The 27,768-nt window shown below is 43.0% G+C and overlaps 1 protein-coding gene across 1 annotated transcript in view; it reads left to right on the top strand.

Annotated features, from left to right (window-relative positions):
• si:dkeyp-14d3.1 (transmembrane protein 132C) overlaps window positions 1-27,768 on the top strand; it is a 166,607-nt gene that overhangs the window by 109,197 nt on the left and 29,642 nt on the right. The window contains exon 4 of the mRNA XM_004544144.5: window positions 11,921-12,107. Within this exon, the coding sequence (XP_004544201.3) occupies window positions 11,921-12,107 (187 nt within the window). The remainder of the gene's footprint in view (window positions 1-11,920; window positions 12,108-27,768) is intronic.

The raw sequence follows: 27,768 nt of genomic DNA, 5'->3' as shown, positions 1-27,768 counted from the left end.
GAATGAGGCAACGTACAATTTTCAAATCAATACCGTGGTTGCATCTACTAAAACTCTCAGTTACCCATATGGAAAAGAAATAGAAAAAACCTATAAGACAGATACAAACTTTATAAGATTTATATATATCTTTTCCATATGGGTAAGTTTAAATCTCAGTGACCTTGACTTCAAGGTCAGAGGTCAACTTTTCTGAAAATCAGAGGATCTTCACATTTATACCACAGGTGTGTCTACTAGGAGGCTGAAGAGAAAAAAGAACTGTATTTTTGAAGAATTACAAACAACAATCAGTTGATGATTAAAGCTGGTTTATTTAATTCATTTGTATCCAATTTTACCTATGTTAAGGTGTTTGAGGTCTGATTGAAGGATTGGTGTGATGGTAAGGTGTCCGCTGCTCCGCTTTGAATATTGATATAAACTTGACACAGTGATTACTAAATGGATATTCACCAAAATTGTGCCCAACAACCAACACTATATTTGTTGGTTGTTGTTGTTGTTGCTTTTAAGGCTTGTTGCTTTTAAGGCTTTTTTTTTTTTTTTCGTTTTCACAAGAATTGCTAGCTCCCCTAGAGCAGGGCTCTCTAACTCCAATCCTCGAGAGCTACTGTATCGCAGATGTCCTGCAAGCATTTGTTTCAGCTGTGTTGAAGTAGATTGAGACCCCTGCCCTACAGCATTGGCCACCCCAACAATCAAGGATTCCCTATGAGCAAGCATTTAGCAACAGTGGGGAGAAAAATCTCCCTTGTAAGAGGAAGAAATCTCCGACAGAACCAGGCTCAGAACCAGGCTCAGGAAGGGACAGCCACCATCTGCCTGGTTGACTGGTTAGGGTGGGAGGAGTGAAAATTAAAAAAAAAAAAAAAAAAAGCCAAAGTGATAATTATTGGAGCAACTTATTAATTTTTTGTTAAAATATTAAGCTAGTTTTGTCAGATTTAAAGGAATATTGGTTTTGCGTTGTGGATAAGCGTTTGCAGTGTAATTAGGCTGGAAATAGCCTTTTCCAACCCCTGCTTGTGGTTTTGTCACATTTGTCTGGAGTCAAAGAAATACTGCTAGAGATTTTTGTGCCCCTCTGCTTCTCACGTCAATGCAGGGGGAACCATTAGAAAGGTCAGGCTCAAAAAAGAGATGCTGGAGAACCTCTGAGGGGTTGATGCGCCGGTTTGGATCCAAGGCCAACATCTCCTTAATCAGGCTGACCAATAAATTTGTGCCACTTTAAGGTCCTTTGCTAACCATGATTAGTTGTTCAAGCTCATCAAGATGCTGAGGTGTTTCCTTGGACTGGTCTCCTGTCTCGTACTGAAATTGTTTGTCCATCTTAAATGTCCAGCGTTGTTCGCCGTAGTCGTCTTTTCTGAAATAATATTCTGTGGCCGTGCCACAGTCTAGAATACAATCTGGTGGCTGGCCCTGAGTGTGTATGATGAATTTTAAAACGTGATAATCCTCATTCCCAGGGTAGAGTGGCACCCCTGTAGCAAGCTCCACAGCTACCTCTCCCATGCTCCCAGGGTGTGAGTGTGAATGCCAGAGCACTCTGAAATGCACACAAAGTCTTTGCAGACTCCTAAGGATCACACATCCTATCACTACACAATCGATTATACACCTCTAAGCACATATGGTTAAATATTTCTAAGCATAAATGACAATCAACAATATAAACCTGACAGCTACCAGCCCCAGCGACCACATTTCAATTGCTTCATTATATGGAATATGAAGCATAACTTCAGGTGCCCTACTAAATGGTCTGCACACAGGTACCACAAATCACTGCAGACACAGGACATGCGAGGCCAAATTCAATAACTTTGACAGGAGACTGATGGCGGTTCACAACCACTATGTTTCCAAGTTTGAGATCAGCATGCACTATTCCCAGGGAACTCAGATGGAAAAGAGCATTTGCTAGTTGTTGTAAAATTGGCCTCAGTTCTCTTATGGGGAGACCCTGGTGATTCCGATCTTTCATGTAGTCCCACAGGTTTTGATCAAGCAGTTCAAAATTTAAGCAGATACGCTTTCCATCTAGGAAATAGCCATTCCACTTAACAATATTGCAGGTATCCCCATCCAAACATTGCAGTTTCTCTAGGATGAAAATTTCTAATTTTGCCTGTTGCAAAATTTCAGGTTTGCTCTTATTGATTTTGATAGCCATGGCTTTTTTGTTTTTTGTTTTTTGACATTTGGTTACGACACCAAAGGGGCCTTCTCCAAGGAAAGCCTCTACCTTGTGGTCTTTTCCCAAATTTTTTTTACTCATTATGAAACTGACAATTATTTAACTGTGTGTGTGTGTGTGTGTGTGTGTGTGTGTGTGTGTGTGTGTGTGTGTGTGTGTGTGTGTGTGTGTGTGTGTTCAGCGACAGATTCCCACACTGATGCACCGGTGCAGAGCATGTATTGTGTTTGCACATACTTACACGGACAACTATTTGTGTGTGTGTGTATGTGTGTGTGTCTGTGTGGGGGTACGTGTGTGTCCTAGCTCCATTCTGCTGACTGGTTTATTGCTGTTCCAGGTGACGGAGCATGAGAACAGCAGAGATTCAGGGTGCTGTTTTCAAGCACCACTGAAGCTACAAATTTCATTATTTTCACCCACAAGAAGTTTGGTGTTCCATGCATGAGGCCCCATGCCACACACACACAGACGCTGTCTGAGAGTGTTCTGGACAGCATCTCCTCTGGTCCCATCAGCTTGCATTATGCATATTCATTCTGACATTCTGTTCAACAGCCCTTGTTGCATGTATCAGCAATGTTTCTTCAGTTTCTCTGCTGGTGTTTATTGTGAGCCTTTGTAGTGTCGCTTACACTTTACACTGTGCATCCCATGGCATACAGTTAGAAAAGACGAGTCTTGCTTTAACTACAGATGTGCAGCTGGGCGTGAGGATGTTATTCTACTGTAACTATAATATGACAGGATGTCTAAGAATACTTGACCTACAAGTTGAAGAAATGAAGAAATTGGACCTGAAAATGTCACTTTACTTATTCCACAAAAGCTCCCTGTCTATCTCTCTCTCTTATTCTCCAAATCCCACGAGGCAGTGGACACAATGATCCTATCACATCAGAGGGAGATTAAACAAGGAGTGTCACAATGACACAGGGAGTTTGATAATGGCACAATAGAAGCACTTTCAATTATAGCTCCTTCTCTGGAGATGTCTGCTAAAAAGGAAATTCTTCCAATAACTTTGTCCTGTGTCTTTTTATTCATTTTGACATTTAAATCTATCTTTCTTTAACCTTCTCGCAGCATCAATTCAATAGCTCTCTAGTATGCTGCTAACAAGATAAGATTGAGCTGAATAACCTGTGCAAGGTGCTTTTTAGACTGTGTAATTAGTGAAGACAGAAGTTTGAGTTTGTTGATAACGTGCTTTTGAAAGGGCATATGGAAGAATATTAGCTAAATATACTAGGGTATTTGTTATAACCTTAAACCTATGTGCTGCACCTTTGGTAATTTGTTCCTTTTATTTTTGCAAAACAGAGCTGACAATACGACCTAATTAACTTATTTCACTGGCAAAAAAAACCAAGAATCAGGTACTTTTGGATTCATGCTTTTTGCCATCCAAAGCATCTTTTTAAAGAAATAAAAAACAATTCTCAGTCGTGCTTCCTTTTTAGTGTGATACATGGCAGTAAGCTGAACACACTCTTTTAAGAGTGTTTACAGGCCATTTTAGATGCTTGTTGCTTTTTAGATTGCAGGATGTGCATGAGAATGTGAAAAAAATGCTTTTTATCTTAGAGTTATGTGAAGGCTGATATTACTCCTTTGTTTGTCTGTTAAATGTAATGGAATAGACAGCAGCTCTTTGTCTAGACTCAGCAGTGAGTCACCAAACTTCACCAACCCACATTCCTAATGTGCTTAAATAATACAGAAAATAAAGAGGTATTTTTTTCTTTTTTACAGTTGGCTTCTAACTCTAACTGGGAGTTAACCGTCTAGCCGAATGTGTTCAGCTACTGGATACTGTGGATTTAGGCATTTATAAAACATTTTTAAAAGTCCCCTCCTAAGACATGCAAGCCTGTGTCTTAGGAGGGGGTTTGCAGGTGTGAACGTGAGCATGAGTTGCTGTCTTTAAGTGTCAGCTCAGTGAGTGACTGGTGATGAGCCTGCCTGAGGTGTACCCTGCCTCTAACCCAATGTAAGCTGGAATCAGTTCTAGCACTCCATGACAGTCTAAAGGATAAGCCGATATATGGGTGGGTACAACGGAGCTGATGGATGGTATATAGCACACGGCAGTGGAAAACTTTAGAAAGGTAAAGGCAATCTGTATTTCTTTAACCTGTAGGGATACCAGCGCGCATGCAAATCCGGTGAAAAGGTGCCGTTATCATAATCACATCCGTTAACGGCAATGATTGACTTTACATTGTCATTTTGATGCATTCCTAAGCTTCATATAGCATTTTAAACACATTATGATGCTAGGGTGTTCACTTATGTTTCATTGTGCGTGTCTGACAGATCTGCTGGTGTCATTGTGATTTATGGGCAACCTGAATGGGCCCAAACACCATCCTCTCAGAGATCTCTGTGCTATTCTCAGTGCATTGGTTGTCAGCCGTCACCGACAGCACCTTGTCAAGTCTGATTTCCTCTCCAGTCCGGTCCCTAGAACCAAAGGGCCAGCTGCTTCCAACTTTTGGGCCTGTTATCTCTCTCTTGCCTTTGGCTGCCCTCTGGTCGTTTGTCTGCTCTCAGATTTAGTCAAACCGTGGCTAGCTTACAGATAATTATCAGACCGAGGCCAGCTGTGTTGCAAGCATCTACAGCCCCCTTTTGTTGCTAATTGAATTAGACCCCATGCTGGAAGTGACAGAGAAATGAACAGTTTCCCCCAGCGAGCCATGTGATTAGCAGACTTGCAGAAAAAAGGTCAACTCAGGATGGCATGCTGGTGTATATGGTTGATGTCACTGACTCAACAACTGTGACCACAGTCAGCCTCACACCGATGTTTCTGTCAGGTTTCATTTTATTTGATGTGTGTCAATGGAGGTCAAGTACAGAGGACAGTCAGTGGAGTGGTGCCAGGGCTGCTATGTGACTTTAGGAGGCAGGAACGTGTTGTTGTATTTCTTCTTTTTGCCATCTGTTTTTCACTTTATTGGTTAGCAATTCATGTGAGCAGGAGCTTTGGTTTTTAAGTATCATTATTTTAAAAAAGACATTTGGTCAGACACGGGCAATTACACATGTTTGATTTTTGCAATCGCATGCACAACTGCGTTATAAATTAGCCATTTGTCAAATCACATATTAATGTAAATATTTTTTACCCATTCTTTCTCGCAGGTCACTTTATTCATGTAAGCATAAGCATACCACTTCTCAGAGATATTCAGCAATGCCCAGGAGACAGTGAGAGCTACTCTTAAAGCTTTTAGTTTATTCTTGAGGTGTCCTTTGGATCATTGTTGCCTATTGTTGTACAAACTTTTTTCAGTGTCACTTAAGCATCCATTCTTCCTTTAATGTAAGGGGACAACAGATGTTAGGGTGTGCAGGTCCACACATTTTTAATATTGCTGATATTTTCCGTTAAATATTGTTGGATATAAGCGACAGTTCATTTTATTGCATACATATATGCATTATATGCAATTAATGATTTTTCCAGTTGCAGGTATTCATAAGCAACCCTTAAGTAGTTTTGAATCTGCAGTACATTTAGATATGGAATGCAAAGCTTCTGCCATAAGGTGGTGCTAAGTGCGGCACGTTTTTACACAGAAGTGGTAGAAGAAGAATTGAGTTTAATATATGCTGTCAGCACAAGCTAGGTTTTCGGGGCCCCAGAGGAAGCTCTGGGCAGATTAGGAGCCAGTAATGTTGCTTTAATGTGCGGATTTAAATGATGATGGAAAATTAACAATAATCCATATACAGCCTCACAGCAGTACATATTGATCCCCACAGAGCTTTTGACATTCTTATTTTTGTCAAGGCAAAATCTTCTAAAAAAATATGTGTGTAGTCAAAAACTCAGTTTAACTTTTTAATTCACTTGTTTATGTCATTGTTTCCAAAGTGAGTGCATCAAAATGTCTCCTAGCATACGTTAGATATTGTAATTTCTGTAACGTCTCCTTAAGATGACTCTTCCCTGCAGATGCTGCCTGGGCATCAACGCTGTTAATAGGACTAACACATTATTTGTCCCTCGTTAATCTTTCCTGTAGGTCTCAAACGACAAACTCTGGAGCTGAAAAATGAATTGAGTGAATAAAAATGTATTTCCTTGCATCCAAAAGTCGATCCCTGTGGACTCGCACGTAAAAAGGTTGGACGTTTCCAACAAAGAGCAGACAGTTTACAGCCTCGTGCAACAAAATGATTGTGATCCCTGCAGCTATATTTGTCCATTATAACAACTCTCTGGGCTGAATTTTCTTTATAACTAAGCCTCTCAGGGTGTTTTTAAACCTTAAAGTTTCCGTTTTTAAGGATATCGCATTAACTGATAGCTGGTTGCTAACTAGGCTGATAGATTTGTGTTAGGACTTACCTCGATGTTCCGAATCACTGAACTAGATCACTCCCCCATGTTTGTTTCATTTATGTTTTTTTATTTTTATAGCACGTTTAATTACAACAGCAACATTGACCAAAGTGCTGTGCAGAAACACAAAATAACTTGTATTAAATAACTTATAATATTAGTAAGAAATACCAAATAACTCTCATACTGTATTAAAAGCCTGTGAATACAAATGTGTTTTAGATGAGATTTTAAAAGGAGCCTGTCTGATGTGTAGATTATTCCACAGTTTAGGCGCTACGACTCCAAATGCTCGATCACCTCTGTGAACCAGCCTAGACCTTGGTGTGGCTGAAATCAAAAGATCATTTGATCTAAGAGATCTAGAGAGCGCATAAGGCTGCAAGAGGTCAGACAAATACCCGGGAGCCTGTCCATCCAGGGCTTTGTAAGTCAACAATAAAATTTTAAAACCAATTCTGAAGTGAACAGGGAGCCAGTGAAGAGAGACAAGCACCGGGGAAATATGTTCAGAAGACGAGCTGCAGCATTCTTGACCAACTGCAGTCTTGCAAGGCAGGTCCGACTAACCCCAACATTTAAGGAGTTACGATAGTCCAGCTGGGATGTAATAAAAGCATGGAAGTGATTTCACCTTGGATAAAAGCCTCAGTTTGAAAAAAGACCACTGTAGAACTGAGCTAATCCGTTTTTCAAAGGTGAAATTTGTGTCAAATTTAACCGCTGAATTTTTGCGTGTGACTTAATAAAAGGCTCAGGACTAGGGATGGGTATCGTTTAGGTTTTATCCGATACCGGTGCCAAATCGGTACTTTTGAAACGGTGCCGGTGCTTAAACGGTGCTCGAACCGGTGCTTAAAGAATGGAGAACACAAACTTTGTCCAAAAACCTCTCATGTTCAGCTGTTTTTTTTTTTTGTAAAAAGATAACAATGTTAGCCTTTTCTGCAGCTATGTGGCATATATGGTATCACTCTTGGCTGGAAGCAGTGCTTAAACAATGGAAAAAACACAAACTTTGTCCAAAAACCTCTCATGTTTAACTGTTTCCCACTTTTTCTTTGGTCATTTTAGCCTTTTTTGGCCAGGGTGAAGGGAGTATCTGCCATCAAACAAGAAGATAGCCGCATGTAGCTATGATGATGTTTGCTAGTTCACCTTACATGCATTAATGTAATAACGTGTTTAGCCTACTCAACGTAAATTACACACGAACAACATTAAGCTACTCACGCAGAGAAGAACGGCTGCTGCTGCATCATCATCCTCATCATTTCTGCTACACTGGCAGGGCTAGGGGCCAGGACTCTATTCTTCGGGTTTTTGGGGGATGTTGCTCTGGGTCCGATAACTGGCAACCCACCCGACGTGCACGGTGTGAGGTCTCGCAGCAAGCTATCAAATACGGCGCATTTCTCGGCTTTTAAAAAAAACGCTATGCGTCGCCAGGTGTTTCATCGGATTCTTGGTGTTACCTCCTTTGACAGTATCACAATATCACCTTAAAGCACTTGTTGCAGGCTGCTGAGTTTGCATATTTTGCTGTGAAGTACAGCCAGACTTTTGACCGCTTCGCCTTGGACATTTTTAATCTGGAGCTCTGCTCTAACAGAACGTACGTACCTGGCCCCGCCTACTATCCTCGGAAACGTAAAATGATTGGCTAGAAGTGTATCACAGCTCAGGAAAAAAAAGCACCGAAATAAAGCACCGAAATGTGCGCTGCTTTTCGGTCTGGTTACTACCGTTTATGTCAGAACCGGTGCCATCATGGCACCGGACACCGGTCCCCATCCCTACTCAGGACTATGCAGGTTAAAATGAGAAGTGCTGGGATTGCCACTTGGTCCAAACATTATCACGTCAGTTTTGTTCTCATTATAGTTAAGGAAGTTAGAGGCCATCCAGGCTTTATCTTCACCGAGACACTGAAGTAAGAGTTCTAGTGGAGCAGAACAGCTTCTCTTCAGTTTCTGCTGTCGGACGACTATTTTAGTCCAATTACTTGACAAAAGAGATGACCAGTGTGATTATTTGTACTAACAGCTTAACTAAAAAGCTGGTGCTCAGGTGTGTTTGATTGATATTGAAGCTTGTTACTTAGGATTAATTAGCAGGCATCAGTGTCTTTGTGATGTACTGCTATTGTCTATGGACACAGCTTCTAGCAAAATTTAGTGGCATTAGCTGGCAGCTTTGCAGTCCACTCTCTTGCATATGGTCACTTCTGGCTCAAGGAAAACCATCATGGCAGTGGCCAGAATGCTAAAACAATGGCTTCAAATGTGACTTCCACAATTTCATTAAACTTCAAAAGGAAACTGTCCTTTAAAATTCAGGAAACTGAACAAGTGGAGGACAAAGAAGAAATGGCTGTGCTAAAAGTGAACTATAGCAAGTGAGTATCTGAAAGTCATGTCCTCAAGAAATAGGGGGGGAAATCCAGCAAAGATCTGACACAGGACCTGAGAGAGGCACCTGCCCCTTCAGTTTATCCATCTACTGTTCACTGAAGCCTCATCAGAAATGGTCTCAGTGGAAAGGTGGCTGTCAAGAAGCCACTCTTAAAGAAGGGAAATAGAGGGGAAAGCCTGAGCTATGCCAAATTACACAAGATCTCTACTGAAAGTCAGTGACAACATGTGTTCATAAGTGATGTATCCAAATTAGAAATTTTTCGTTTAAGTAGTCATTATTGTGTATGGGGAAAGTCAACAATGAATGTCTACAGCCATCTGCAAACATTTTGGAGGCTGTGTCATGGTTTAGGGTTGTATTTCAGCTAGTGGTGTTGGTCTTGTCAAAATTTATGGCATTATGAATGCACCAAAGTACAGTCAGATTGTGACCAACCATGTATTACCATCTGAAAAGCATCTGATTGTCAACAGCTTCTTTTTTCCCAATGGCAATGATCCCAAACCATGAAACTGTGAAAACCATACCCAGATAGGAAACATACAATGAAACAGTCATGGACTGGCCTCCTCAGATTTCAACCCTCAACATTATTGAAGCAGTGCAGGATCATCCTGACAGAGAACAGACCAAAAAGCAGCCAACATCCAAAGAAGATCTTTGAATGTCTCTCAAGAATCCTGGGGAACTATTCCTTAAAACTACTGAAAGAAATGACAAGAAAGTTTGATTAAGAGAGTTCAGGCTGTGCTGAAGAATAAAAGTGATCAAACCAAATACTGACTTTTAAGCTCATTAGAATTATACAGATCTTATATACTCTATTCCCATGCGTGTTTTGCACAAGTTTCAAATTTCACTGGTAAAATATTGGGTAATATTATAGCTCAAAATTTTTTTGTACCGTACTGAATTCCAGACCTTTGCATAGAGCTGTGTTTTTCACACTCTAACTTATTTCCATTAGTCCCCAGCAAAGGTGAGGTCAAATAAACACCAAGCTATGGACTAACAGTGTGCATTCTCATGTCTGTGCTTATCCTTCTCTTGCACTTGTTTTTATATTGCTGTCATATGCTGTCTGCTTTTGAAGGAAATGTATTTCTCTCACAAAACTGCCAAATTAGCAGCATGTCTGCATCCTAAAAAGAAAGACCTGTTTGTCCAATGTACAATCTCATAACCTCAACATTTTGTTGACACTGTTATTATAAGGAGAAATACAGTAACCTCATAAAAGTTGCAGCATTTACAGCAGCTATTAAACTCTGCCAAGTGGATCACGCAAGGAGGGAAATAATTGACATGTTTCAAGGAGAGAGGGGGGGAAAAAACTAATAATACATTGTGTCTGTCTTTTCTGGAGGCCCTTTGACTTTGTGAGTGTGTGCGCTCTTTTCCCATACCTGGCAGTGTATGTAAAGTATAATCAAACCTTTCTGCTGTGCAGTCGCTTTCATTCTTTTGCCTGTCTTCCTTGTTGGCTGCCTAAAATGTGAGCTGTTTTTTCCAGAACAACCTTTTAAAAAAGAAGAAAAAAAGCCTGTTCTAAGAAAAGTAGGCCACTTGGACAGATGACTGACACGGGTTTTGTCTGACACTGAAGCACTTTATTTCGGGACGTTTAGTGCATCATCTGTTGAAATTCTTCACCTGCTGAAATTTGCGACTTTGCTCGTCTTTATACAGATATTAGTATCTGTGGTTTTTTCCACAGCAATGTGGAGCGGTTACGTAAGTCCACGCTGTCGTTCTGTGTTTTCAGCGAGTCGTACACTCTGATTAGAACGATAATATGAAATGTGACACAAGTTGTTCGGTTGTCATCTTAATTATTTATACACACCTCTGTTGGATGTGAAAATTGGGTTGTTGTGCTCTGCTGCGTGACAAATCTTTCATTCTTTCAGTGTCAGATGCAAGAATATAAGAACGATGTGAAAGATGTGTCCTCTCTGAAATTTCTATTATTTATTTTGCCACTGTTTTTAGTCTCCTATTTATAATTTAGGATGTTATACATTTGCGTGTGCTGTCTTTCCACGAGTTAAATGTATCGTCTCTCCTCATGGCGTTGTATTATTTGCTTTTTTTTCTGCTTCATGTTTGACACTATTCCCCACAGGCTCTTCTCTCCAAACAAAAAAACATGTGAATTTCTTCACCCCTACTTTTCTCTGTCTCTCCCCCACACCATGCTCAAATTACATGATGCTGTTTTGCGCCGGTGTGCCACAGAGACCGTGCATGAAATTTATTGGGCCCGAGTCCTGCCATTTGACACGCACGATGTGGCTAACAGATCTTGTGCCATTTCCCATCTCCTCCAGCTCCCGTGTAATGCTGACCTTTCCTGCCTCAGGGCTATATTTAAACCGTGAGCACCGGAGACTTATGGCGGCATGGGAAATTTTGTTATCGACGCTCTCCATTTGTCTGACTTAATTCAGGCCTACTGTAGATCGAGCTGAAGCATGCCGTATATTTATACTCCTGCAAGGCAAACAAGGGCAGCGGTGACAAACCCAGCCATCAACAACTTAGTGGGGGTTACTCTTGATGAAATATTCCTTTGAATTGCTCTTTGGAGTGTCGGGGAGATTGTGCCGTAGGTTGTGTTTACATTGCACATCACCTACTGTAAAGTGTGAGAGGAATATAGAGCGGGCGGGATGATATTCCATAAAGCAGAGAGTTGAACAGAGAGTCATACACAAAGGGACTTGGCATTTTGGAGAATCTCAGCTGGTAAAATGTCATAGATATCAACCTCAGACACATTCATCAGCCTTTACCATTTGTCGTCATTAGACCAGAAACCGGGTTGAATGAACTCACCAACACACATAAGTCACGACATCCGCACACGCTCTTTTTTTTTTCAAGCCACCTGCTTAACTATTCACTCACGCTCTCTTTTTTTTCCTGCACGCTGATAGGCCTGAGATGGGAGTTCAGAGGGTGCTCCAGGTGGATCTGAAAATGGAAAGCTTCCCAGAGCCGATGGGCAGCCGCTGGATGGCCTGGCAGGTGGAATACCCGGCCAGTCGCGCTGCCACTCAAGAGGTGGAGACAGAGATCCGCCTGGCTCAGGAGGACGTGGCGGGCATCGTGCCCCTGGCCATGGTGAGTGATGCCACTTCCAGCTCAGTGCAGTGCCCAAAACATATAAATGGCTGGACTCATTACCCTGAATGCGTGTAGAAGATGCTGGTAATATGGAGCACCATATTGTAAATTCACACCAAGAATCAACATTTGCATATGTGTTTGCACGACAAGAAAGAAATGCATTGCAAAGACTTTTTGCCCTATTAATTATAAGCAGGATATCAGTATATTTATGGCTGGTCAGATTTTTAAAAAAACAACAACAAAAAAGATTAGATTCAAAGTATTAATAAACGAGCAAGGAGAATGCATTCGTGGTATACGGAGTGACATTAATTTAGCTGAAGCTGAATAATCTTTGATAATAGTATGTTTATATCAGTGATGCCATTCCAGGGGGAAGAGCATGTCAAATTATTCAAAATCTTTTCTCTGTCCAGTCTGTTGCTCTCAGACATGACAGAATTTAAGTTTAACATGAGAGTTTGCTTAAATTCAGCTTTTGAGGAATGGCCTTCCTCTCATCCTACTGCGATCCCTATTTAAGATCCTAAAAAATGCTCATTTTCTCTCACTGCTCCCTCACTCTTTATTTGACTGTAACAATCAGCTTTTGAGATAACGGTGAGAACGAAAGGAAAACTTGATTGGTTTATAAATGGGCTTGTGAAATGTAAGAACGTTGTTTCATTGATCAAAATGAGGCTTTGTCTCCTTGTTTTTCTTGTGCTTCTCCTGTTTTTTCCATCAAACTGGACAGGATGATTAATCCTAGACTGATTTCATTCGTTTTGCTCTTTATTTGTCCAAAGGGGAAGCTTGGGAGAAACAGCTTAGAAATGAGTAATCTCCATATATATCAAGATGATTTGTTTTGTAATGAGACAGAAAAAACAGGCTATAGTGAGCAGGATTTTTTTCTTTTTCCTCTGGGATGCTTCAAATAATGCGTCACAGACAGTTGCTCCTCAGCTGGGCTGGAAATTAACAGTATTATTGAAGCATTTTATTTTCCTTTTCCAGCTTTATATTTGATGCTTCATTACATTTCACAGAGAATTATTACACTTTCTAATCAATTGCATGTATCCGACAACAGGTTTTTGTATATACAAAAAGAAAAACCCATGTTTCAATAACAAACCTTTATATTTAACTAAGCTATTAAGCTATTCTGCATAATAGGCATTTTAACTTTTAATTCTTTAAATATATTTTAGTGATAATACAGATAACTGCATTTACTCGATTCTATTTTTTAACTTGTTTCTTTGTAGTGTATCTGCTTTAACTTTGCTAAAGGACTTCTAAACGTCTTCCATGACTGTTGTTTTGACAGCGAAAGCAGAGGCAATGATGTTTGCTCTGTGCTCACAAAGTGTGTTTAGGAGCAGGGCAAGAAGAGAGCATCTGTAGCTCCCAACAGGCCACAGTTGGAGTCTCAAGGCTGGCTCTGGCTTGAGGGTTTGCCCGGAGCTGTGTGTCTCCCTCAGCGAGGCGCAGGTAGTCGGTTGTGTTGCTCATCCCTCGTCGAGGTTCATGCAAGGAGCATTTCATGCATCTTTGTAGCTTTGTTCAGCGACCCGGAGAACACGGTTTCTGATTTAGATCAAGAGCGTTCAAGTGAATAAATGAGTGAAATGAGTTGTGTTGACAAAAGGGAAAGACATAGTGTCACAGTGGTGCTGATTACTAAAGCAGAGATTGCGTTTGTTTCTGATTCGGTGCTTCTGATCTGCATGATACAGACCTGACTGCTTAGTCATTGTTATTCTGTAAGTATTGCCTGTAGCTGCGTAGATGATAGATGCCTGTGGGTGGCTGTTCCAAAATTCAGAGGAATTTGAGGCATCCTCACTCCCAGATCCAGTCTTGGGATAATTGAAGTTATGTTTTTAATGCTTCAGTATTGCTCGAGTTCCCTCTCTCACGCCCTTTTTTCATGTCACTGATGCATGAACAGTGCATCTTCCTTACTCTAGGAAAACATGACTTCTAGTGGCATAAACTACAAAGATGATTTGCATGATTACTTTGCAAAAGCCTGTGCTTGTAAAAAAAGAGACCCCAGCAGAGATTTTTCACCCGCTCGCTCAGTGAACACACTGTAAATAAAATCTTTATTTGTATTATCTGATTGTATTTAGCTGTTGTGCAGGTCGTATTCTTGGCAGTATTGCCTTTATTGTTTTTGTAAAATGAAGTCTGTGAATGAGTGCACAAGCCTGCAGACACGTCCCTGCATTTTCACTCCACCCATTGTGCACAGAGGAAGGTTTTCACTGCTAAGTATAAATCACACATTTTATCACTGCGACAAAATGCATCTCAATTAACTAAATATTGCAATTATTTGCTGAACTTATAGACCGAAGCCTTAAAGATCGCTAAGATGTTATGTGTCCCATAAAAAAGACGATGCACTGTCTCTTCATTTGTGTGTCTGTGCCCTGTATGCACTGAAAGTTTTGATTTTTGTTTTCCTTACCTTGATTTTCTAATCTGTTCAGAGGGCTTGTCAGTGAGTCAGTGAAGCAGCTGCTATCACGTGTGAGTGTGTGGATAAAGTATATAAAAAAGGACTGGTTTCACTGATCAGCCTATACCTTTGATACTAACATTTCTGACATTTTCATCATCAGAAATTAAGTTTAAAATTTCTTTTGGGGACTTCTTTTTTCAAAATTTCATTTTATTTGGGTTCAGCACAAGACTGCACACATATTCTCTTTGCTTTGCTATTTCATTTTTCTCCATGGCCATCTCCCACACAGACAACAGCCAAAGGTGCACATCGACTCCAGCCACCCCAGTGGTGCAGTACTTAACACATAACGTAAATAGATGGAGATACATCCAGAACTCATTAACTCTCATTAACTGTATTTCTCTGTCGTCCCCCCCCCCCCCCCCCCCCCCTTTTTTTTTCCCACCTGCACACCCACAAATACACACAGGCACGTAAGGCTTTTTGCAATCTGCATGCACCAGTATGAGAAAAGCACACAAGCGAGAAAGAGGAAGGCTGAATTAGATTACTTGGGATCACTGTGGCATGAAAAAGCCCAGAGATAAGTTCCTCACCCTCCTCCCTGCTACACTCTTCGCTGATAGAAAAGAGGAAGTAAGGTAATGTAAGAGCAATGCCATCAAACCCCCTTTACACACGCACACACCTGCAGGTGTGTCGCCATCACCATCTTGCCTCCGAAAGGGAAAGCAAAATCTAACATCAAAACAAAACTGGTCTCTGCACATGGAACTGAAGTTGCCATTTTCACAAAAATGGAAAACGTGGAGCAGAAGTAGTCTTTAATGGTATGTGGGTTGCCCTAATGCTGCCAAAGCAGCATGGGCAAGGAATATCTGAGAGGGTATTATGATGTTCAGGAGGCCTCTATGGATTATGCCTAATGCTGGGGCTTTCCGCTCCTTTCCAATCTACTGCCCACTAGCCCCCTGCTTGATCCCGAGTTTTCAGCTGCTAGCCGGCTGCCTGCTACCTTGCTCTCTAATCTAGCCAACCAACACCCCATGTGTTAGGTTCGGTCTGCTTCATCTTTAGCCAAGTACTCCTAAGCTACTCTTAGTACTAGCCGCATCCACCCTTCCACGGACACTTTTATTCTGTGCCTTGAAGTTTGTGTTTGTGTGTGTTTTTCCTAACACTTGTGCATGCACTCACACTCTGATGAATGCATCTGGGGCAATTTGAGGTTCAGTATTTGACTGGTAGATGACCTCCTCTACCTCCTGAGCCACATCTGGGCCTTACTTTTTCATCTCAGATTCCCGGGAGTCATATATTTTGAGACTGAGCTTACTTTCAAGATGATTTCTTCAATAAAAAGTAAATGTCAGAACTCTCTCTGTCATTCCGCTTCCTGGTCAGTTGATGTGACCACTCAGAAACACAGAACAGTTTGTTTGGTCACCTTTATGGATGACATTCCTAGATCAGCTGATGCCAAGTCGAGCCTGAGTTACTCACTTCAATCCCTGTTGCTAATCTTCTTCCTGGTTCAGTCAGTGTCTCTTCTGTTCTTTCCTTTTCTTCTTAGGTTGGGTGAAACCTCCTGTTTTTTGACTGATGTCACATATAGTCCCAAGTCTTTATTCAGGTCAATCCTGCCTTCTTTAGGTTAATGTTAAAACTGTCCTGTGGCAGTGTACAGGTCTGTTGGCCCTGCCAGTCTCACCTCTTCTGTTGCTTCTTACTATAATAGTGATACAGAAGCTCTTCTAAGAATTTGGACCACACGGTGCAGTCTTTGCTCGACAAAAACATCCATAATCCCACCAGTTATCCTTCTTTTGACTGCTTTTGTTAAGCCGCAGCATCTCAGGAACATCACACTGTTTTGCAGATGTTCTGATCCAGTCACTTAGCCATCACAATTTGTAACTTGTCCTATTTGCAACCTTTCCAAGTCACTTTAATCTCTATTGGCTTGCCCGGTTTACTTCCTTCCAAGAACTGACTGTTATTGTCTAAAATACCCCATGAACTGTCTTCTGTTCTGACGTTAAATTGTTCTTTTCTCCTTCTCTGAGCACACAGCATCAACTAAAGGATACTTGGGTGAATGTATCAAGGAGTTTAACAGTTTAAATTATCTAACAGTCAGAAAGATTATGGTTATTCAGTTTCTCATTTGTCTCAAAACTAATTGTTAATGTTTATACACTTACATGCTCTTACATCTATCAGAAACACTGATACTCCTTCACAGTACAAACCTGACGGCTGACCAAATTTAATATATAGTTGCGTTTTTAAAGGCACAGCCAGTAATTTTTTAGGTTATTTAATAGAAAATGTATATGCTCTACAAAAATATACATAGAATAGTGTTTCATTACATCTTCCAATAAACTGATGCATTCTCATAAACCCATAATTAATCTATTAAAAATACACAGAAGATTGTTTGCTGCTTGTGCAAGCTGCCATGATCCCCCACCATATTTGAGTACAGGACTTCTCCGTAATCACATTTATAGTACGTCAAAGGAAAAGACGTGCTGCAAAGGGATGTTTATATTCTTAACATATGAAGGATCATACTGTACCTTTGTTTTATCATCACAGAAGGGGTTCGCTTCACCAAAGAAGCTAAAATCTGAAGGAATGCGACAGTGCCACTGACATCTTATTAAAATATCATTCACTTCCTCCCCATGACTCTAACATACATAAACATCCTCATTTATCTATTGCCACAGTTACCTGTCGTGTCCCTGTCACCACAAAAAGAGCTGGCTATGCAACAACACCTGAATATAAGCTAGCATTATGCTAGCTAATGTAAAAAATCTGACTTTTTCTCTAACAAACAGTACGATTACATTCTCACATTGTATGAGAGTTTATTTGCTAAGCATCGCAGCCTAGCGCTAGACTGTGGGTGCATAATGGCCTACTTTAAAGAAAGTTTTACTAATGCTGGCAAACAGAGGCTAACAGAGGCTAACAGTAGGTAACGGCACAAAAACAGCAGCATTTGCCGACAGTTGAGCATCTCCTCAGCTGAACTGAAATGAGCGTCTCTTACTCACTGACTCATATCAGACTCCTTTCACAGAGTCTTACAGTCTCTTCCAGAGTAAATAAAAGTGGGTGCTTTTCACCTGGCATTGACAGCTGGCATAAACAGTGGACTGACAGCCATCCACTGATAGGGAAAAGCTCCGGGACAGATCCAGATCCCAGCCAACTTATAAACTACATTCTAAAATTAGCTTTTCTTATACTCTTCGGTGACTTAAACATGTTTTTCCTATAACAGCCATTGTTGCTATGGTATGCACTTGATAGCAAACAACTCAGTTGACCGCAGTGAAAATTTTACACCCTGCAAATTTAGGGTATATAAAATTTTGTGTCACAGAAATATAAAAATGTGACTTGCTGGAGCTCCAGGTAGCCAAACCACTAGCTTTTTTTTTTGCGTATTTATTTGCATTTGTCTTTCTCTATTATGGATATTGTTGTAATTTTTTTAAGGTAACCGTGCTTAAAAATCAGTAATGTTGACATCACATTGAAGTTATAGATAATATGGAAAAAATGGAAAAACAAGCGCATAGAAGAGCAGAAGCAGCGGATGGCAGACAAACGCAATCACAGAGGGCAATTTTCCAAACTTCATAAAGCATGCTGAAGGCATCTGTTGACACAACAGCTTCTCTAGAAAGTGTTTTTCATCTGTAATTAGCTCTAATTAGTCTAATAAGCTGGAGTGAATTTTGTCACTCGTACTTTAAAAACTGCTCTAATTGTTTTTAGAGCAGAAATCTCATAAACTCAACGCAGATCCATAACTGACCACGTCTCTAAAGGTTATAACGTAATAAAGCTAATGAGTATTAGTAATGGGAAGCTGATTTTTGGTTTGATCACATTTATGGTCTATTACTCCAGCGGCTCCTCAGACCCATTCCCTCCCCATTTACGGCGTGTTCTAAATTATTGCGCCCTTGCTTGAAGTGATTATTATAAAAAGCTCCTTTTATTTCATTACCCATGCCAAGTGAATGGCTCTGCTATGGGTGACGCTTCTGGGAAAGCACTGACATCGTTTTGAAAGATGAGCGCTCCTTTTTCTGCTCTCTTTGAAGAGGGCTCCTCCTGTGTGTTGTCACAGATCCACCTGCACTGGGAGGGCTTAGAGCGCTGCTCTCCACTTTGTCACCAATTTCAAACTGTGAAGCAGGAGTTCTGCAAATGCAGCAATTATTTCAAAAGACGAAAATGAAAAGAGTACTCAAAAGTTTCCGTCAGTTTAGAGCGAGGGAAGGCTTCTGAACTCCCTCTGTCGACTGTAATACCACTGTGGCTGTCCTAGCTTGTCTCCTCTTCCCCCTACTTTTTAGATGCTTTCTTCTTTTTTGAGACCTTTTTCCACTCTGTATTTTTCTCCTGTTTGCTCCAGATGAGCATAAATTTATTTAATAACAATGCAGATTAATTGCCTCCCTTCTCAACCTCCGCCTCCTTAATGCGGGCATCCTCCATTTCAGTAAAAGTGTGAAAAAGCTTTGTGGGTTTTTTTCTGTCATCTTGAGATGGATTTTAAGGGCAGTAATTGGATACCTGAGCAGATTCCCCTGCACAGTAGGAGGCTGGTCCATTATCTTTTACCATCGTAAAGTAATGTGCTCCTGTCCAGGCTACCCTCATCATCATTACCCATGCTGTGGATGCCCGGTGATGGAGAGGGAGCGGGAGGACAGGGCATACATCATATCTTGACTCATCAGTCTTCCTATTCCAGCCGAGACACCAAACTGTGCTCACTCACACGAGCATTCTCAGGCATAGAGATGAGGAGAAATGAAAGAAGCCGTTAGCTTTCACGTACTGCTTCAATGTATTGTTAACCAATACATCATCACCCCGGCCCTCTCTGGCCACTTCTGCTCTCGCATGATAAAGTCATCTATCAGCATCTTCCAACCAATGTTTTATTTTACTCCTTTCTATTCCATTCCCTCTGTTGCAATGCATATCTTTTCTCTACCAGGCAAGTGAAATCTGGAGTGCCATTCATCAAACATATAGTCAAACATAGAGATGAGCACTTACATCCCAGCTAATCCTGCAGAAAACCCATCAAGGGCACTGGTAAAATCATGCAAGCTGTGTATTACACAATCATGCATTGTACAGTTTTCACAACCACCTTCCCCCAAAACCCATCCCACCTCCCAAAAACCTAATTTTGGTCTTCTGAAAAGCTTAGCCACTTTATTCCACTACGGCCAAGCCTGTGTTGGATACCCCTGCTGTTTTAATGAAACATTGCATTTTCCCCCTTCTCATGAGTCATGCAGTTTACAATAAAGAGCTGATGGATGCATCCCAAGCAAACAGTCCATTAGCATCTACTACAGCTTAGAGGCTGATGATGAAGTGGTAGCACTAATTGAGGAGCTGCCGTATGCACGTGGCACACTACATGTAATGCTAACTAGGACGGACGATTGTGACAAATGCTTTTCTAAACCATGATCTGAGTACTCGAGACTGCGTGCCTAAACATTTTCTACGTGCCTTTGCTCCTTTGTCATCGCAGGATGTAAAAATGCTCTCGATAGGGACTGACACCCCATAACTGCACTTACGGCGAGAACAACCATCTTTTCACTGCACCACTGCACACAAACGAGCACACACACTGAGGTTTTTATGGCAAAGCCATTGTCACTTGGATAGACTTTAAAGTCATTTTATTAAACAGAGAACAAACATTATAGGTGAGCAGGATGATACCTCTCAAAGCTTGCTCATTACAGTGACATTTGCAAATTAGCGGATCACCATTAAGACAGCTAACCTTTCTGCTGCGGTTTGGAAAGCTTCTCTACAAGTCAGGTCAGAGGACTTGTTTACTGTGCCACTGCAGATCTCGGAAGATGGTCTCCGAAGCGTTGCATAATTCATGCATAAAACACCGTATTTGTGCACAGCCTTATTTTCCAGCACCTACAGAAAATGCCCAGGACCTGCACCGCCCTGTGGAACCACTTATAGTTTTGTTTTTCTAATACATTGCGCTGAACCTAAATCGCTTTCGCTGCAGACCTCTCTATCCTGACTTTGCCAAGTTGAGCTGAAAAAAAAGTTTGTTCAGCTCAAAAAAGAAGAAAAAAGCAGGGATGACGCAAAGGGCGGGATGCAGACTGACAGATCAATTTCAGAGTGACATGTGTCCATATCTCACATCTCCCCATGATTGTTAACATCCTACTTCACATTCCGGTCCAGTTCTATTCACTCTGACTTTAAATCCTTACCCACTGAGGTTTGAAAGGAATGTGTGTATTTTTTTTAGCAGTAATGGACTCTCCAATAGAGCTGACCTTTGTGCCTGTTGAGAGAGGTCTGTGTCCAGAGGGCAGCTAAGCCAGGCTAAGCCAAGCTAAGCTGGCAGTATGGATCTCGATCAGAGACGGGTGAAGAAATCAGACAGAGATCAAGAGGTCATTCCCCTACAGGCATTGCTGGCTGTTGCTGAAGAACTCTTCATCGATCGGCTGTGTGTGATAGATATCGGGCTGAAATTGAGCAGACTGGCACAGGCGGGGTTGTTTCCCTGCCTTCTGGCCTCTGGGCTCTTACACAATGGGCGAACAGCAGGGGCACGCACGAGGTGTACAGGAGCCAGCATCACTCAAAGCACCGACCGGCTACCTCCCCTGAGCCCCCGCAGCTTTCGCGCTCATCTCTAGGCGAGCTCAGAGCTGATTGTGTCCATGGTGGCTGACCTTGATTCTGGGTTCTGACTGTTATGGAAATTCGCCAGGGACGTCTTCGCCTCCCTTCTGACCCACTGATCTAGATGTATTATAGGTATAGTATTCATGAGAACTGCAAGAGGATTCGTCCCATAAACTTAAAATGCAGAGCTTCCGCAGGCAGCCATGTTTTATTCACAAGCTCCCTTTCTCAGCAAGGGTGGCAATTCGGGGCCAACGGGCTCTTGAGGATGGCTCTGTCCTTTTAGGAGCAGTCCTCAATTATCCACGTATATTTAATTTTGCAAGCACAGACACTAATAAGTCTGTTAATGTATTTTCATGGACAGGCAGGTTTACAGATTGCCTGAAGATGAATAGATGCAGCAGGGTTTTATAATTGAATGCCCGTTCACAATGTCATATTAAACTAAATATGTCTCCCTTTGCAATGCATTTGTGTAATTTTTTTTCCAAACTTATTTAGATCTTACGACATTAACCAGAGCCCACAATAATAATAATAATCCACACAGGCTAAGGAATGAGGCACAAATAAAGCAATTACCTGTGGAGAGATTTGGCCTGTCTACAGCATGTCGTTGTGACACTTCCACATAGTCAGAGTTTACCCATAACTTATGTGCACTCATAAATAATTAACATTTGAGAGCAAGTCAGCGTGACTAAAAGATCAATACTGTCCATAAATAGTTGTGCGAATCCTCTTGCATAACTGTGCAAGCAGATTAAATGAGAGGAGTTCTTCATACATCACTGGTTGCCCTTCTTTTGAAGGGTGTGAGGGCAAGAAGACAATAAAGAACAGAAGGAAGATGATTTATTCTTTTACTTCACTAAGAGGCACCTCAGTCAAGGACCCGACTATCTAAATGGTTATATAGTCAGATTTAGACGGAAGAGGCTCAGAGGGACTTCAAAGAGTCGAAGCAGCAACAAAGATTCAGCTAAAGTATTCACCAAATAATGAATATTTGAATAACTTGAAATGGCTTCATTCGCTGTATAGCCAATTGTCACAATCAGTTTATTTTTTTTGACAGTGCATATGAAACATAAGAAACTGCAGGCATTAAAGGCTCAGCTCAGTATAAAAAGTGTAATAGTGGGAAACAAGTATCCATCCATCCATCCATCCATCTTCATCCGCTTTATCCGAGGCTGGGTCACGAGGGCAGCAGCCTAAGCAAACAGGCCCAGACCTCCCTCTCCCCAGCCACCTCCTCCAGCTTATGCGGGGGAACACCAAGGCGTTCCCAGGCCAGCCGAGAGATATAATCTCTCCAGCGTGTCCTGGGTCTGCCCCGGGGCCTCCTCCCGGTGGGACATGCCTGGAACACCTCACCCAGGAGGCGCCCAGGGGGCATCCTTGTCAGATGCCCGAACCAACTCAGCTGGCTCCTTTCGATGTGGAGCAGCAGCTGCTCTACTCTGAGCCCCTCCCGGATGGCCGAACTTCTCACCCTATCTCTAAGGGAGAGGCCAGCCACCCTTCGGAGGAAGCTCATTTCTGCCGCTTGTATCCGCGATCTCGTTCTTTCGGTCACTAACCACAGTTCGTGGCCATAGGTGAGGGTAGGGACGTAGATCGACCGGTAAATTGAGAGCTTCGCTTTTACACTCAGCTCCCTCTTCACCACGACGGACCGGTGCAGCGTCTGCATTACTGCAGCTGCAGCCCCAATCTGTCTGTCGATCTCCGGTTCCCTTCTCCCATCATTCGCGAACAAGACCCCGAGATACTTGAACTCCTCCACTTGGGGCAGGAACTCATCCCCGACCCGGAGTGGGCACTCCACCATTTTCCAGCTGAGAACCATGGCCTCAGATTTGGAGGTGCTGATCCTTATTCCCGCTGCTTCACACTCGGCTGCGAACTGTTCCAGTGCGAGCTGGAGGCCCTCACCCGATGAAGCCAACAGAACCACATCATTCACAAAAATCAGAGATGAGATTCTGAGGCCACCAAAGCGAAAGGCCTCCGCCACTTGGCTGCGCCTAGAAATCCTGTCCATAAAAATTATGAACAGAATCTGAGACAAAGGGCAGCCCTGGCGGAGCCCATCACCCACTGGGAACGAGTCCGACTTATTGCCGGCAATGCGAACCAAGCTCTTGCAACGGTTGTATATGGATCGAATGGCCCATAGCAATGGGCCAGACACCCCATACTCCCGCAACACCTCCCACAGGACACCCCGAGGGACATGGTCGAATGCCTTCTCCAAGTCCACAAAACACATGTAGACTGGTTGGGCAAACTCCCATGCACCCTCAAGTATCCTCGAGAGGATAAAGAGCTGGTCCAGTGTTCCGCGACCAGGACGAAAACCGCATTGTTCCTCCTGTATCCGAGGTTCGACTAGCGGACGAACTCTCCTTTCCAGCATCCTGGCATAGACTTTCCCAGGGAGGCTGAGGAGTGTGATCCCCCTGTAGTTGGAACACACCCTCCGGTCCCCCTTCTTAAAGATGGGGACCACCATCTTTAAGCAGGGGGACCCCGTGGACTGGCACCCCGGTCTGCCAGTCCACGGGTACTGCCCCTGACCTCCACGCAACATTGCAGAGGCGTGTCAACCAGGACAGCCCTACATCGTCCAGAGCCTTCAGGAACTCGGGGCGGACCTCATCAACACCAGGGGCTCTGCCACCAAGGAGTTGTTTAACTGCCTCAGTGACCTCACCCCCGGAAATTGGCGGGTCATTCCCCTCATCTCCAGACTCTGCTTCCTCCTCCTCAGAAGTGTCAGTGGGATTAAGGAGGTCCTCGAAGTATTCCTTCCACCGCCTGACAATTTTCTCAGTCGACATCAGCAGCGCTCCGCCAGCACTATACACAGTGCAGGTAGAGCACCGCTTTCCCCTCCTGAGACGCCTGACGGTTTGCCAGAATCTCTTCGAGGCAGTCTGAAAGTCTTTTTCCATGGCCTCTCCGAACTCCTCCCACACCCGAGTTTTTGCTTCAGCCACTGCCCGAGCCGCATTCCGCTTGGCCTGTTGATACCTGTCGGCTGCCTCCGGAGTCCCACAGGCTAACCAAGCCCGATAGGACTCCTTCTTCAGCCTGGTGGCTCCCTTCACCTCTGGTATCCACCATTTGGCTCGGGAATTACCACCACGGCAGGCACCAACCACCTTGTGGCCGCTGCTCAATGCAACAGCTTCGGCAATGGAGATGCTGAACATGGTCCATTTGGACTCAATGTCCCTAGTCTCCCTCGGAATGCTGTTGAAGCTCTGCCGGAGGTGTGCGTTGAAGATCTCACAGACTGGGGCCTCTGCTAGACATTCCCAGCACACCCTCACTACGCGTTTAGGTGCACCAGGTCTGTCCAGCGTCCTCCCCCGCCACCTGATCCAACTCACCACCAGGTGGTGATCAGTTGACAGCTCAACCCCTCTCTTTACCCGAATGTCCAGAACATATGGTCGCAGGTCTGGTGATACGATTACAAAATCGATCATCGACCTACGGCCTAGAGCGTCCTGGTGCCACGTGCACTTATGGACACTCTTATGTTCGAACAAGGTGTTCGTTATGGCCAAACTGTGATTAGCACAGAAGTACAATAACAAAGCACCGCTCGGGTTCAGATCAGGGAGGCCGTTCCTCCCAATCACGCCTCTCCAGGTCTCGCTGTCGTTACCCACGTGAGCATTGAAGTCTCCCAGCAGGACAACAGAGTCTCCAGGTGGAGCACCTTCCAGCACCTTCCGACCCCTATGGCGCCTCCTACGGGTGGTGGGCCTGCGGGAGGATGGGCCCATGTCTCCTCTTCAGGCTGTGCCCGGCCGGGCCCCATGGACTAAGGCCCGGCCACCAGACGCTCGCCCTTGGGCACCCTCCCCGGGCCTGGCTCCAGGGCAGGGCCCCGGTAACCCTATCCCGGGCAGGGTAAACTGTTCCCTCGATGTTCTTTTCATAAGGGTCTTCTGAATCGCTCTTTGTCTGGTCCCTCACCCAGGAAACAAGTAGCATTATTTATTTATTTTTCGAAAATGGCCACAACAGACCAGAACTTAAGTTCTTATTTTCCTGATTTTCAGTTTTTAAATGATTAAACCAACATGCATGTAACTTGTTTTCATTGTGGTATTTGATAAATGGTAAACTTTTGCTGTAATCACTGCATACAGCACATCTTAGTTCTCCCATGATGTTGTGAAGGGGGTAGACATGGAATGGATGTACTGTATATAAGCAGAATAAAGCTGTTACCTTACCAAAGCTGCATATGAAAATGCAAAAATGCATTCAGACACCCTACTAGGTCCCTACTAGGTACCAGTTTTCAGCTGTATCTATGTTAGAATATCCCCGGTAAGCCTATGGAGTATTGTATTTCCACTAGTGAGAATGTACTGTTGTGTGTTACATTGTGCAGAGAGCAACAGCAGACAGTGTCCTGACTCGATTCTGGAGACGTAGTTCAGAGTTCATGCGTGAAAACAGCTTAAAAGCTTAAAAACACTGGACCGTAATTTCTATATTGTACAAGTGTTTGAATATTACTAGGCAGCTGCTAGAGAAACAGCTGACTAATTATGGATGTTCACAGTGATTATGAAGTACATATGAAACAGCTGATGCTAATCAGTTGCCTCTTTTCCTACCGAGGCAGTGACGGTGCATTTTAAAGGGGAAAAAACGGCACAAAACCCAATATACACTCTTTCACGCATTGACACCTTTCATGGCTTATTTTTATTCTGTACTTTAATAGGGAAAAAAGGTACCCTTTCTTTGATGTCTCTTAATTATTGACTGAGGTATCTACAAAAGTGGCCCCCTTAACAATACATTTTATTCTGAGGTGCCAGTTCATCCATGTCCATGTCCTCATTACATCTCCTTTTAAGCTGAACAGATCAAGTATCAAAGCAGCCATCAAGTTAATCTTCTCTCTGCCAGCCACAGCCCACAGTAATGAGCAGATCAGATCTCTGACCGGCATGTACCCCAGACAGGGCACTGCTACTGAAAGGTGGTTAGATGTCTTTTAGGAGGCAGTGAGGGTTGACTGCCAAGCGGAGATGGGCCGCGTACCGCAGCCACCTTTATCCCATCAGCTGGGAGGAGACAAGGAAGAGGGGGAAATGAAGGCAGGAGAGTAACCTGTTCTTACTTGGAGAAGTAAAAGTGGGATGAAAAGAGAACGACGCAAGGGAGAAAGAAAGAGAGAGAGAGAGAGACCCTCATTAAAAGGCACTGTGTTGGCTTCACAATCATCCCACCACTTCAATGCGCTGTCATGCAGTGATGTATCGCTCTGCATGGCGCTACCAAGGCCTTTATTCCCACTCTCCTCCATGTTTCTCTCTTCTAGCCAATTAAACGCCCACTAGAATCGAGGGGAGGAAGTGCCACATTGAGCATTGCACAATGTGGAGAGAGAAAGCTGATGAAAGGACATGTGTCTTTTAGTCTGCTTAATAGCTCCAGGACACTGTCTGAGTGGCGTTTAATGTCTACAGCATATTCGCCGTTCCTGTTGTCCCATTTCAGTTTCTTCACACGTACATATACTTTATCACCAAGGGATGAAAATGTTTATCACAACTATGAATATTTCATTCACTGTAGTTAAGCTGACTATTGGCAGGCATCACGGCTGTCTTAATGCACCTGCTCTTGAAATGACATGAAAGATCATAAAGAGGCTCACATCCAATGATGAGTCGTCAGTCAAACCAAAACACTCGTAGAATTTTTCAACGCTGATGTCTTTTTCTTTCTCTTTTTTTACGTTTTTGTTTTATCTTGGCATCCTGCTGGCTTCAGGACAGCCACATTGACGTGGGGGTTGACACAAACAGGTGCACACGCTAAGCATTTACACTGTATTTACCACACTCTCCTCTGTCTGCCACGCTATGAATAATGCAGGCCCTAAAATCCTCAACTCGACAATGTGTTTGACCTGTTCATTTGTAGCTGCAGCGCCGATGGCGGGGTCAGAATATGGATGTGTTAACGCCGGGCTGAAGCAGAAGTTAATCGCAACAGCGGGACGGGACAGGCTTTGCTGCTTCTCATGCTGCCTGTGTCACTCAGGCTGACACCATAAATCTCACTTATTTTCAGATCCAAGTGAGACACGGGCAGAAATTATGGCCCAGAGCACATTACCAGCCTCAGCAGCGTGCTGAATGCTAACAGAGAGATCCTTGATAAAGCAGACAGGCAGTTCTCCTGCACCTTATTGGACAAAAAGAATCCCATGTATTAGACTTGAGGGGCCAGACCGGCTCGTAAGTAAAGCACAAACACCGGCGTCAACAGGTGAGATGCAAACTAACATTCAACCCACATACTTAGAGGTGTCTCTAAAGGTATCGGCTAAAAATCTATATAATGCATGCAGAGGTGAAGGACACCACCGTTCAAACCTGAGAACATCTTGATTGGTAC

This window comes from Maylandia zebra, linkage group LG12 (genome assembly GCF_041146795.1).
Source record: "Maylandia zebra isolate NMK-2024a linkage group LG12, Mzebra_GT3a, whole genome shotgun sequence".
NCBI classification, from domain to species: Eukaryota; Metazoa; Chordata; class Actinopteri; order Cichliformes; family Cichlidae; genus Maylandia; species Maylandia zebra.
This window is presented reverse-complemented; position numbering and strand designations above follow the sequence as displayed.